At 39.6% G+C, this 14,130-nt stretch overlaps 1 protein-coding gene across 1 annotated transcript in view; it reads left to right on the top strand.

Moving 5' to 3' along the window:
* Positions 1 to 271: 271 nt before the first annotated feature.
* MSH2 (mutS homolog 2) overlaps positions 272 to 14,130 on the top strand; it is a 72,640-nt gene continuing 58,781 nt past the window's right edge. The window contains exons 1-6 of the mRNA XM_082852348.1: positions 272 to 491; positions 5,402 to 5,556; positions 8,457 to 8,735; positions 9,978 to 10,124; positions 12,408 to 12,557; positions 13,230 to 13,363. Coding sequence (XP_082708474.1) covers positions 281 to 491; positions 5,402 to 5,556; positions 8,457 to 8,735; positions 9,978 to 10,124; positions 12,408 to 12,557; positions 13,230 to 13,363 — 1,076 coding nt within the window. The 5' untranslated portion in view covers positions 272 to 280. The remainder of the gene's footprint in view (positions 492 to 5,401; positions 5,557 to 8,456; positions 8,736 to 9,977; positions 10,125 to 12,407; positions 12,558 to 13,229; positions 13,364 to 14,130) is intronic.

A 14,130-nucleotide genomic window follows, 5' to 3' on the forward strand; every position in this document is an offset into this window, starting at 1 on the left:
TATTCTTTCAAGGACGGGTGTCTGCCGCGGCGGCCTGCGACCTAGGCTCAAGCATGCGCAATAGACAGAGTCACCAGCGTGCGCGGGAAGCTCGGCCGCGTCCGATTATGATTGGCTGTCGCGGCGCACTCCCACCCACCGAAACGCAGCGCTGGATGCTGATTGGGTGTCTCCTCAGAGGCCGGACGCCTCACGGGGGGCGAGGGAGGGGAGGCGGGAAATAGCTTAGTGGGTGCGGGGTCGCGCAGTTCCATCAGGCAGGCGGCGAAGAGGTTCCGAAATGGCGGTGCAGCCGAAAGAGACGCTGCAGCTGGAGAGTGCGGCCGAGGTCGGCTTCGTGCGCTTCTTCCAGAGCATGCCGGAGAAGCCGACCACCACGGTGCGCCTCTTCGACCGGGGCGACTTCTACACGGCGCACCGGGAGGACGCGCTGCTGGCCGCCCGGGAGGTGTTCAAGACCCAGGGGGTGGTCAAGTACATGGGACCGGCAGGTGAGGGCGGGGACGGCGCGGGCTCAGGGGAGGACCCCGCGGAGTTGGCTTCTCTCAGGAAGTGGGAGGGTGTCGGGCAGGGAGACACGGGGGCGGGGACGCTGGTGCCTCGTGGGGCCACTGCGCGTGCTCCGGCCCCTGCCTGGCCGAATGGGGCGCCACCCGCCCCCTGCCCTGCCTCCATCCTGAGTCTGTCCCTCCGGAGCTGCCCCGGATCAGACCTAATAGCGACCGCTTCGTGCGAGGCGTTTTAACACATTGTTCTATTTAATTTTGCTGCAGTCCGCGTGGGTGTCTGCTTCTCGCTCCAGCCTTGGCGCTGTGGATATCATCACAAACGCCGCCAGACCTCTTTATCACAAACGCCAGTCCAGGATTGAGATTTAGAATAGAAGGGGGTTAGGGAGACCGATTTATGTCGCCAGCGTGATTTTGCCTGTTTAGCGAACGTCATTTATATCGCTGTTCAGCGCAGGGACCTATAGTGTCTACTGTTAATAGGCAGTATTGCCAAGTGGTCAGGACCTCGAACTGGAGCCAGATTGCCTGGCTTCAAGTCGCAGCCCCTCCACTTACCAGCTGTGTGGCCTTGAGCTAGTCATGTATGTCTGCCTCAGCTCGGCATTCAGTGCCCTCGGTAACCCATCCCCATCTCTCTAGCATCATCTCTCCCTGGAAAGCTATAAACTTCTCACCCTCTTGTAGTTAGATATTCTGAATATCGAGTTTTATGTTAATCTCTTTTATCCTTGGCTCCTAGGAATGAACATAATAGAAGGAGTAAGGAGTTGTGGGTTTTAGTCCTGCCTCTGCCATATGCAGATGGAAGGTTACTGACAAAAGCTGTTTCATTCATTAGATAGACATTTATTGAGTGCTGCCTTGTCGAGCAGGGTTATGGACACTGGGAGTACATAGATCAAAAGGCAGTATCCCAGGGCTTCCCTGGTGGCGCAGTGGTTGCGAGTCCGCCTGCCGACACAGGGGACACGGGTTCGTGCCCCGGTCCGGGAAGATCCCACATGCCACGGAGCGGCTGGGCCCGTGAGCCATGGCCGCTGAGCCTGTTGTGCGTCCGGAGCCTGTGCTCCGCAACGGGAGAGGCCACAACAGTGAGAGGCCCGCGTACTGTTAAAAAAAAAAAAAAAAAAAAGGCAGTATCCTCACCTTCACAGAGCTCCCCCTTGTGGAGAGCAAGGCAGAAGTAATTCCAATTCCAGGTGAAGACCTATGGAGGATGCTCCATAACAAGTTGCCAGAGGCAGAGGCAGGATTGCCAAAGACTGGAGCCATCAGAAGAGGCATTATAAGAGAGGTTAAAGTTCACTTGAGTCTTGAGAAACCCTGTACCCATTAGCAGGAACTTTCCGTTTCCCCTGAGTCCTCCCAAACCCAGGCAACTGCTAATCTGCTTTCTCTCTCTAGATTTGCTTATAACATTGGTCTTTTGTGACTGATCTCTTTCACTTAACATTTTAAGGTTCATCTGTGTTATCAGTACTTCATTTCTTTTTATTGCCAAATATTCCGTTGTATGGATATACAATATTTTGTTTAATCCATTCGTTAGTTGATGGACATTTGGGCTGTTTCTTTTCTTTTTTTTTTTTTTTTTTGGGCTGTTTCTTGAACCAATACTTTTAATGTCGTCTGTACCCATTCTCTCCTTCCCTGTTGTGCCAGTGAAGAGATGAGCCTTTTGCTGTGGTCTGGATCCCCTCTCCTCGTCTCACAGATGGCTTTTCTGTTGATCATTTCTTCTCTCTTTGGCTCATTCTTTTGGCATTTAGACTTATTCATATCCTTTTAGCTACTTTTCTCTTACTTTTCAACAACTATCAAAACATTATTTTAGGGGCTTCCCTGGTGGCGCAGTGGTTGAGAGTCCGCCTGCCGATGCAGGGGACACGGGTTCGTGCCCCGGTCCGGGAAGATCCCACATGCCGCGGAGCGGCTGGGCCCGTGAGCCATGGCCGCTGAGCCTGCGCGTCCGGAGGCTGTGCTCCGCAACGGGAGAGGCCACAACAGTGAGAGGCCCGCGTACCGCAAAAAAAAAAAAAAAAAAAGAAAAAAAATTATTATAATAAAGCTCTGTGAGGTGGGTTAGTACCTAGCTTCAATTTATAGATAGGAATCTGAGTCCCTAAAAAAGGAAGTTCCTTATCTTTTGCCTCTTTTGCTGTCAGAACTCAGCTTAGAAGCATCTCCTCTTGGAAGCCTTTCTTAACTCCCATCTTAAGGCTGCCTGGTTAGCTGCCCCTCTCATGTGTTCCTTGCCCTAGGACCTTCTCCTTACCTTAGACACAGCATTTATTTTACTCTATGCCAATATACTGAAAGCTCCCAGAGGGCAGGAACTCTGTCTTAACCAGTCTCTGCCTTAGAATCCCAGCACCTGGCACAGTGCCCACATGTAAGCAGACACATTATCAGCTGAATGAAGATGGGGGCTCCAAATTATTCTTGAAGAGGAGAATCTTGTATCAACCTGAGGTTTTTTTTCTGCACCACGTGGAGGCTGGGTAGCTTTCTCTTCCAGTTCCCCTTCAGTCTTACTTCCCAGCTTTCAGACTTAAAGCATACAGCCAGGCTCTTCACCAGGAACATCCAGTGTGTCACAAACAGTCCTTTGAGAGAAATAGTATCTTCGGAGGATAACCTTTTTTTTTTAATATAAATTTATTTATTTTTATTTTTGGCTGCGTTGGGTCTTTGTTGCTGTGCGTGGACTTTCTCTGGTTGCGGTGAGCGGGGCCTACTCTTTGTTGCGGTGCGTGGGCTTCTCATTGTGGTGGCTTCTCTTGTGGAGCACGGGCTCTAGCCGTGCAGGCTTCAGTAGTTGCAGCACGTGGGCTCTAGAGTGCAGGCTCAGTAGTTGTGGCACACAGGCAGCAGGGATTCTTGTCCACTACTTATAACTAGTGAACTGATATTGAAAGTATCAGCTGCGTTTTGCTGTACAAAACAATTGTATTATGTCATTTAATTAATCTTTATGCTTATTTGTATTTGATATTTGTACTTGATATGATCTATTGTTAAATTTAGTTTAAATCTTTCATAAGATCCAGAATTGTCAGAATAATCTACAACTATAATCTGAATTACCTTTAAGTGAATAATTTGTATTACCTATATTATATGAAAATTGAACTTTAATTCCATTTGATGATGTGGGTGATTTTATTTATTTTGTAAAGAAATTGTTATTTACAAATCAGAACTAAGGTGAGACACTATATTCCATCTAAGACAATTTTTTAGCCTTGGCACTATTCATATTTTGGACCGAAGAATTAATTTGTTACTGTGAGGGGCTATCCTGTGCACATTTAACAACATCCCTGCCTCTTCCTACTAGATTCTGTTATTATTCCCTTTCCCCAGTTGTAACAACCTAAATGCCCCCCAGGCATTGACAATTGTCCGCTAAGGGAGCAAGATCTTCCCTTTTGAGAACCAGTGATGTAAGATGAAGGCCAGGAAGTTCGAAAACTCAGTTGACTGGATAGGGGAAATAGGTGCACTCATACTTTACGGGTGGTAGTGTTAATTGGTACAGCCAACCAAGGGGGATAGTCTGCAATATTTATAAAAATCACACGTATCATCCTTTGATAAAATCCAGTTTTAGGACTTTGTCTCACAGATACACTCAGATATTTGGAGAGTGAAGCACATACAAGGTTATTCATGCAACACTGTTTCAGTAACAAAGATTGGAAACAACCCACAGGGAAGAGGCTAAATTATAGAAATTCCTTAGGTTCATTGGAACGTTTGCAGCTGTAAACAGAAAGAAGCTGATTATGTACTGATGGAACAATCTCCAAAATACTATATCAAAGTTAAAAAAAAAGATACAGTACAGTGTGTATAGTGTGCAATTATTTATGTAAAAGTGGAAAAAAGCAATGCCTTATATTTGCTTGTGTGTGCCTAGACTATGTTTGGAAATATATTCTATAAAGTGATAACTTGGGTGGTGAACTGGATGTGTAGGGGACAGTGGTGGAATGCAAGTCTCCTTTTTGATGTACCTTTTTGAGCCTTCGTTTTTTTTTTCTTTTTTTTTGAGGTGGACGATTTTTTTTTTTTTTTTTGCGGTACTTGGGCCTCTCACTGTTGTGGCCTCTCCCGTTGCGGAGCACAGGCTCCGGACGCGCAGGCTCAGCGGCCATGGCTCAAGGGCCCAGCCGCTCTGCAGCATGTGGGATCTTCCCAGACCGGGGCGCGAGCCCGTGTCCCCTGCATTGGCAGGCGGACTCTCAACCACTGCGCCACCAGGGAAGCCCTAAAGTCTTTATTGAATTTGTTACAATATTGTTTCTGTTCCGTATTTTGGCTTTTTGGCCGCAAGCCATGTGGGATCCCACCTCCCTGACCAGGGATCGAACCCACACCCCCTGCATTGGAAGGCCAAGTCCCAGCCACTGGGCTGCCAGGGAAGTCCCTGAACCTTCAAGTTTTGAACTATGTTACCTAGAACATTTTATAATGAATAATAACTAATTTATTTTTGTAGACCTTTTGAAAAAAATCCTATACAAATACTATTGTAGTTATTACATAAGAGTTTTATTCAAACTTGTGAAAAACAAATGATAAAAAAGGACAAGTAGGATTAGCTGTATGTATATTGACTCATTCTTTTGTCTTTGTGTCTTCTCAATTTTTTATTTTGATGTGTAGGCTCCACAGGTGCAGGGGGTTATGTCTATCCACCATTTTATACCCTTTATCTGCTAAAGTATCTAGGACATGTAATAGGTGCTTGATAAATAGTTTATTGAGTGAATGAATTACTGGGAAAACAACATAGCTTGGGGGGAGGCATTGTGTTAGGTCTTCAACACTTATGACTTCAAATCCTCAAATCCGTAACATGTATTTTTAATATTTTTCTTTAGGAGCAAAGACTGTGGAGAGTGTTGTACTTAGTAAAATGAATTTTGAGTCTTTTGTAAAAGATCTTCTTCTAGTTCGTCAGTACAGAGTTGAAGTTTATAAGAACAGAGCTGGAAGTAAGGCCTCCAAGGAGAATGATTGGTATTTGGCATTTAAGGTAATTATCTTCCATTTAAATTTAGTTGTGTTTAAGAGTAGACAAAATAAAAACATGAGAGAATTCTGTGTTGGTTTAATATTTTAGCCAGGTTGTGATAGTAAAATGCTGTGAGAAGCTTTAATATTCTTTAGCATGTGGTTTTTAACATAACAGTTTAATAGCAATTCAGAAATTCAGTAAATCCTTATTATGAGTATGAATACTCTGAGCTTTGTCACTGTCCCTAAAACCTAAATAATAAATAGCCTTTACATAAAGTTGAATACCAGCATTAAAGAATATTTGATTTTACTGTTTCTGAAGTAATATCACGCAAATTTACATATCCCAAATATCTATTTATACACGTTTGTAATGTGTTTGGATATTTGTATGTTCCTTTCTCTTTCATTAGACTGTAATGTTTTTAGAAGTGTGGAACTTTGTTTAATGCTGATCATATTCCTAGGTGTGCGTAGAAGGGCTTATTGACGTGCTTCTAATGCCTTCATGGAGATGGGGGTACTATTTTGTTTTATTTAAGGACTATCTTTATTTTTAGTCTGTAAAATCATGTTTCTGTTTGTTCACACACAATACCTTCACATAAATATTGGATAGTGGTTAAAATGTTGGGGAGGTGAGATTTACCCTCGAAAGGGAGTAAATGTGTGGTGAGGCGGGACAGCGCTCTGGCCTTGTATTTGGCTGGTCTCATTTCTCCTCTGTCCCTCTGCATGACCTTGGCAAATTTCCCAGCCTTCTCCTGTATCTGTTTCTCTTTAAACAGTAAAATTAGAAGGTTTTTAAGATGTTTTCTGACCTGAAAGGCCTGTGAAAGTTTTTTTGTGAGGTTTAATACAACATTTCAACATTTGATGTTGGTGTTGCCCCAAATAGAATATTCTTCAGTATTCCTTCCATATTGCCTGCTGTCACCACCCCCCGCCTTTGTAAATGTTGACGTTTACTGAAGATTATATCTGAGATCTTTTATTCTTTATTATGGAATTTCCTCGGAATTTTCATTGCTACTTTACTGAGAAAAGTGGGACTTAAAGTTTTATCCTACATTTTGAAAGATTTTAATAGAAAATTGAGGGTACCGCAAAGTGATGTTTTTCTATCTCATTCTTCACAGAGCTCAGTTAGTAACAACACCAAAATGTGGTATCATGAGTTCAGCTGATTAACTGGATTATCAGCCCATCACACCTCACTCCTTTGTGTCATCAGAATCCTTTGAGATGCATTGTTTTTAACCCCCTACCTTTTAGGTCAGGCGGAAAAAAATCTTCAAATATGTATCTTCATCAGGTTAAAAGATAGTATCTTCATCCTGATATTTATTTTAAGAAGTTCAGATCTAAAACTGCTAAAACTGATTTATCTTTTAATTTTTAGCTTATTGATTCTTTTGTAAAGTATTAGTGATATTTAGGATAATTGACCTCTATAATTGACTTTTTGTTTGTTTAATTTTTGGTCTTGCTGTGCGGCTTGTGGGATCTTACTTGATAAGCTAGCTACTAGTTCACTTCTGAGGGTTTTTTTAAGGTGTGCATAACCTGTGCGTGTAAATCCAAAGCATGTATGTGAAAATATGATGTTCATATTTGTGATTGAATCAGTGCTTTTTAAATTTGAGTATCAGGTAATACTAGCTTTCCATTTTTTTTTTTTTGGTCACAGGGATTGAACCCAAGCCCCCTGCAGTGGAAGTGCAAAGTCTTGACTGCTAGACCGCCAGGGAACTTCCTCCATTTCATTTTTGATCCAGATTTTAATCAATAATCCATACATAGTTACAGGATATTCAGAACCATATTGAGAAAACATAAATGATTATCATGATTATGATGCTAAAGACATTTGAGAACTATTGATGGCTACTGGTTGCTTAAATTTGGCTTGTCACTGTGCTCATTTGGACTGTTTCTGACTATCTCATGTTTCATACTGTGGTCCATCAGTTGCCCCAGAAATGCCTCACGTTAACAGCAACCTGTTAGCTTCTGATCATGTTGAAGTACTGTTACCCACCAGCTTGACACAGGTGGAGCCAAAAGCAAAGAAACTTGACCCTTTACTTACTTTGTACAGTCTTAAAGAGATTTCTAATCTTTTTGAAATTTTGAAAATAGGTCAGGAACTTCTCTGGTGGTCCAGTGGTTAAGACGCCGCACTCTCAATGCAGGGGGCCCGGGTTCGATCCCTGGCCAGGCAACTAGATCCCACCTGCCACAACTAAAGATCCCGCATGCCGCAACTAAAAGATCCCGCATGCCTCAACTAAAGATCCTGTATGCCTCAACAAAGATCCTGCATGTGGCAACAAAGATCCCGTGTGCTGCAACTAAGACCCGGCACAGCCCAAAAAAAAAAAAAAAATTGGTCAAAGACCCTTTATTTGGAAATCATTGATCTAGAAGAATCTTTGCATTTTACAAATAAATACATTGATATAGAGAGATGTCTATCCAAGGTTAATATTTAAGCTAATAATACTGTTTTTCTATGTGGTATAACTACTCAGTGAAAATTCTGATACGTGCAACCAGTAGGTAGTTTGGCAGAGTGTAGAAATTTAGGCGTACCATTGAGAGGGTTATCACTTTGGGTACCTCAGTGATTGTGTGAGTGAGTGTAAACCTAGATGCCAAATTTCAAACTGAAAATCGCTTTTGATACTGTTATTTTTAGATGTGCCCAAGTGTTCTGAAATTAATTGGAAAAGTAGAGAGGATACTTTATAGAAAGTGTGGTAATATTAATTGGACTATATGGTTATAAGTAATTTTTTTGGTAAGAAAACGTTTCATTAATAAAATTCATCTAGGTTGGGTAATTTCTGTTGGTTAGTAAAGTTTTAAAGTACATTCAACAGTTTCTTAAAATTTTTCTTTATTTTTGCTTAGGCTTCTCCAGGTAATCTTGCTCAGTTTGAAGACATTCTCTTTGGTAACAACGATATGTCAGCTTCCATTGGTGTTGTGGGTGTTAAAATGTCTACAGTTGATGGCCAAAGACAGGTTGGAGTTGGGTATGTTGACTCCATACAGAGGAAGCTAGGACTGTGTGAGTTTCCTGATAATGATCAATTCTCCAATCTGGAGGCTCTCCTGATTCAGATTGGACCAAAGGAATGTGTTTTACCAGGAGGAGAGACTGCTGGAGACGTGGGAAAACTGAGGCAGGTAAGGAAATGGAGTGTAGAGATAGAGGAGGATCCAAGGCTAGGAATGGCTCTAAATTAACATAATACTGTTTTACTGAAGGAAAAAAAATTTAAAGGCAAAACCTTTTAAATCTAATCACAACAGGATTTTGAGGAATGTCTTGATGTTTATCTTTGATAGAAACTTTGTATCTTTAATAGGACTTCAGAAGGAGCTGTTTCTTGTTTAAGACTTGTTCTACCTCAGATCATCCCCCCTCCCCCCACCTCCCGAAAGAGTAACTCAGTGCCATTTTAAAGAGATCACAATTGATAAAAGGAGTGCTTTCACAGTTGGGGGGTGCAGGGTGGGGAAGAGATGATTTAGGGCCATTAAAGAAAAAAAAACTATGACTGTATTTAGCCTGGATATATCAAATAAGTTGCAGTTCTTCAGGATTAATTTTTAATAGTTCAAGTGGAACTTTAGCCTATTATTATTATTATTTAATTTTTGACTGCGTTGGGTCTTTGTTGCGGTGCTCTGGCTTCTCATCGTGGTGGCTTCTCTTGCTGTGAAGCACGGGCTCTAGGCACACAGGCTTCGGTAGTTGTGGTATGCAGCCTCAGTAGTTGTGGCTCGCAGGCTCCAGAGCGCAAGCGCAGCAGTTGTGGCTCACGGGCTTATTGCTTTGCGGCATGTGGGATCCTCCCGGACCAGGGCTCGAACCCATGTCCCCTGCATTGGCAGGTAGATTCTTAACCATTGTGCCACCAGGGAAGCCCTAGCCTCTTATTATTTTACTGATTCTTTTATTTTAACAAAGTTCGATTTTGCTATTTATGTAGATATATGGTTTATTATTTAGATGTTTAAGGGATGTTGTATTCCCCCCAAGGATTCTTTTCTTCTCATGAGCCTCAAATACAATAAGAACTACTTGAGAGTTAGCATATCTGTGATGGGCATTTTTAGCATAAATAGTATTTAGGCAACTTTCCACAAGTATTATTCTGTTAAGAGTTTTTACTATTTAGACTATTTTTTGAAAGCTTTATGTGAGCCTAATTTTAAATTTCCATGAAAATTTCATTTACAGATTTTAAAAATACATGTTAATACATATATTACCAGTGTCTTCTTGCATGTTGCATAAAAATTTAATGTGGGTTAATAATTTGTTAAGCTGTTGTCACTTTATATTTGTCAGTGATACAGCATTCCTTATTGCTTTTCTTGTTCCTTTTCTCCTAGTAATTTAAAATATTTCTTGTAAAATAGGTTATTCAGAGAGGAGGAATTCTGATCACAGAAAGAAAAAAAGCTGACTTTTCCACAAAAGATATTTATCAGGACCTCAACCGGTTGTTGAAAGGCAAAAAGGGAGAACAGGTGAATAGTGCTGTGTTGCCAGAAATGGAGAATCAGGTATGTGGATTACAAATGTGAATTTACCATTAAATAGTGACTTTTTAGAAGGCTGCTTCTGTCATCTATATCTCAAAGCCTAAACTAGATCACTGATATTTAAGCTTATTTTAATCTATGAAGAAGCTTGTGAAAAACTCAAGGACTGACTAGAAAAATTTAAACATAACCTTAAATATAATTTCATTATATTTACACAATATGTATCCTTGGGGTAAGGAAGAGTTTATTGTTTTATTGGTTTCACCTGAAAGAGCCTGATTACTGTCACCTAAGTAGGTGAGGTAGCTTAGTTGTTTAGGGGGAAAAAGACCTATCAAAGTTTTATAATGTACGAGCTGTGGGGTTTTTAATAAATTACTTCAGTTTCATTATCTGTCTTAAAGGATCGTTGTGGAGATTAGGAAGTAATACGGGTGAAAGTATATACAGTGCATAATAATTGCATAATAAATGTTACATTTAAACAATTCAAAAATTGGCACTGGTTATGTATGTTCAGTGTAGAAATGAATATGCAAACAATGTAACTTTTTATAGGATTTTTCAGTGGTTGAAGTTTATCTTCAGTTTTTCAAATCTTTGAGGCAAGCATGGTTTGAGGGATGTATTTTTATGATAAAATATTAGAAACTCTTGACAGGTTATTTGTGGATCACTGATAAGTAAAATGAAGAATTGTATATTTAAATAAGAGCAAGCTCTAGCTTATAATTTTGAAAATTGATTTCAAACTACAATAAACAGACTATTATTACTATCATGATTTTGCAGTGATTGCTTATCACATGATAGTTTGATCCTTATAAGCTAAGTTTACCTGTTTTACTTTTCTTGTGTGACAGAATCGGAAGCAGTTGTGTATGAGCAATAATCCCAATATAGACGTTCCCTGACTTACGATGGTTGAACTTACAATTTTTTTTTTACTTTACAATGGTGCGAAAGTGATATGCATTCAGAAGAATCTATACTTCGCATTTTGACCTTTTCCTGGGCTAACAATACCAGTGCAATTCTCTCGTGATGCTGGGCAGGGCAGCGTGCAGCAGCTCCCAATCAGCCACGCAATCACAAGGGTTAAATGGCCGATACACTTACAACCATGCTGTCCCCATAGAACCATTCTGTTTTTCACTTTCAGCACAATATTCAATAAATTTTGAGTTATTCAACTTTATTATAAAATAGGCTTTCTGTTAGATGATTTTGCCCAACTATAGGCTAATGTAATTCTCTGAGCACATTTAAGGTAGGTGAGGCTAAGCTACAATGTTCAGTAGGTTAGGTGTATTAAATGCATTTTACATTTATGATGCGTTTATTGGGATGTAACCCCATCATAAGTCAAGGCAGATCTGTATTAGAGAAACTTACTTCAGCGTTGAAAATGGGAAGAAGCTTTTAGGGCTACTAAAAGGTGTTATCATCTGTGCCTTGTGGTGACGTAGCAGGAGATTCTTGTGACAACCTTATATATTTGTTAGAGTTTGGCAGAGGCAGATAGATGACTGTGTTATCAATTAGGAAATATATGCACATTCACAATGAATCTGGTATCGAGTATAAGTAGAACTTGTCATTGGGCTATCAGTTTGATGTCCTTAGCTTCTTTATTTTATGTAGTAGTAATATAGGCAGTTTATTTAAACATTTTATTTAAATACACATATAGGAAAGTGCATATATCATAAGTGTATAACTAAATTTTCATAAATTATAAGTACCCACATGACCAGCACCCATGAAACAGAATAGTATCAGGATCGTAAAGACCCTTTTTGTTTTCTTCCAGTTGTTACCTCCACCAGGGGTAACCCTGCTTCTTACCTGACAGTATGGATTAGTTTGGTCTATTTTTGTAGTTTATATAAATGGACTCATACAGTTCATGCTCTTGTGTTTGATTTGTTCAGTATCGTGTTTGTGAGATTTATCTATATTGTCGCATGTTTGTGCTTTGTTTGTGCTTATATCTGTTGTTGTGTGTAGTATTCCACAATGTGAACATGCCAGGCTGTATCCATTTTACTCTTGGTGGACATTTGCATAATTTCTACTTTGGCTATTATAAATAATGTTGCTGTTACAGTAAATTTTCACTTTCTGAAAATCATTTTTTAGTCTTAGGTTTATTTAAACTTTGATTTTCTTGCTTTGGATTGGGAAAGAACAGGGAAAATGATAGTGTTTGAAATTTATTTTCATCTTGCCATTTGTTTTTTTAAAAAATCTCTGGAATTCTGGTGATAGTCATCTTTTATTTTAAATTCTTAATCTTAGGTTGCAGTTTCTTCATTGTGTGCAGTAATCAAGTTTCTAGAACTCTTATCAGATGATTCAAACTTTGGACAGTTTGAACTGACTACTTTTGACTTCAGCCAGTACATGAAATTGGATATTGCAGCAGTCAGAGCCCTTAACCTTTTCCAGGTAAGAAAAAAATACATGGGTTAAAAATATTGAGTGGTTAAAAATGTTTCTCTCTCTCTCTCTCTCTCTCTATATATATATATATAAGACTCTTACTAAGGAGCTTAAATATTTAAAAATATTATACTTAAAAGAGATAGTTTTGAATTACTGTATTTTTCTGATTGCAAGCTATATAAATAGTATTTGTCCTGGTTTTATGAATAATTTTGTGTATTAATAGCAGTTTTTAAAAATTACATTCTAAGAAGTTTTATGTCTAGAACTGCAGTAATTTTGTGGTTTTGGTTTGGGGAAAAATATACAGCAGAAAATCAGATTAACAGGTTGAAAGTTTGATTTTCGGATGAGGAGCCTTTGTGTACATTTCTGTTTAATATTTGAAGAATGTTAAGTGTTTTTTGTTTGTTTGTTTTTACAAGTTTGGGGAGTTTAGGGGTTGGTTATTTTTAAATTTTGTTTGGCTGTGTGGCTTGTGGGATTTTAGTTCTCCGACCAAGGATCAAACCCAGGCCCTCGGCAGTGTTGGCACAGAGTCCAAACCACTGGACTGCCAGGGAATTCCCAGTGTTAAGTGTTCTTGTTCCCCAAATTACTTAATCATTATTCATGGCATAGTAAAGTTTTCACTAATGAGCATGCCATTTTTCTATTTTATTTTTTGTTCACTAGGGTTCCGTTGAAGATACTACTGGCTCTCAGTCTCTGGCTGCATTGCTGAATAAATGCAAAACCCCTCAAGGACAAAGACTGGTTAACCAATGGATTAAGCAGCCTCTCATGGACAAGAACAGAATAGAAGAGAGGTATATTACTAGTGTATTCTTTTGTAAGCTCTGAGTAACTTCCAGTCACTCCATATGATTATACCACTTATTGTAACATGCAATTTTGCACCTATATTTTAGCATCTAGCTGCACAGAAAGCTAATAAAGTAATAGAGTAGTAATGATTTAGATTGATTAAATAACTTATTTTCTTAATTATTTTTTTTTCCTCCACTATGAAAAAGTAAAATTTTATTAGGGAGGTGCTATGGATAATGTCTCAGCATGAGCTTGGGAGCCGGATGACCTTGGTTCATGTTAAGGCTCTACCACTTAGGAGCTGTGTTATATTGGGTGTTATTCAACCTCTGTGTGGCAGTTTCTTCCCTTTTGAAATGACAGTAATAACACACCTACTTCTTAGGGTTGTTATGAGGATTTGATGATTTTCTGAGGATTAGATGATCTAATGTGTATAAAGTACTTTGAACAAGGTCTGGCACATAGGAAGCACTTATGCTTTATTATTCTAGAAAGGATTTAAGGCAGCCTAAATGTATTTCAGAAAATCTTCAAAATTGAGGAAATAAAAGTTATATAATGCTGCTGTCCTAATATAATTAGCATTGGAGTAGGTTTTATTTTTATCTTTTGTTTTAGATACAAGTTTTAAAACTTAAATGAAGTATACTGTGCATAAGAGCACAACTCCTAAATGTGCAGTTTGATGGATTTTCACAAAGTGAACACATTGGTAATAACACACAAGTCAAGAAACAACATAACTAGCATCCCAGAAACTCCC

This window comes from Leucopleurus acutus (assembly GCF_964270905.1).
Source record: "Leucopleurus acutus genome assembly, chromosome: 12".
Classification (NCBI taxonomy): domain Eukaryota; kingdom Metazoa; phylum Chordata; class Mammalia; order Artiodactyla; family Delphinidae; genus Leucopleurus; species Leucopleurus acutus.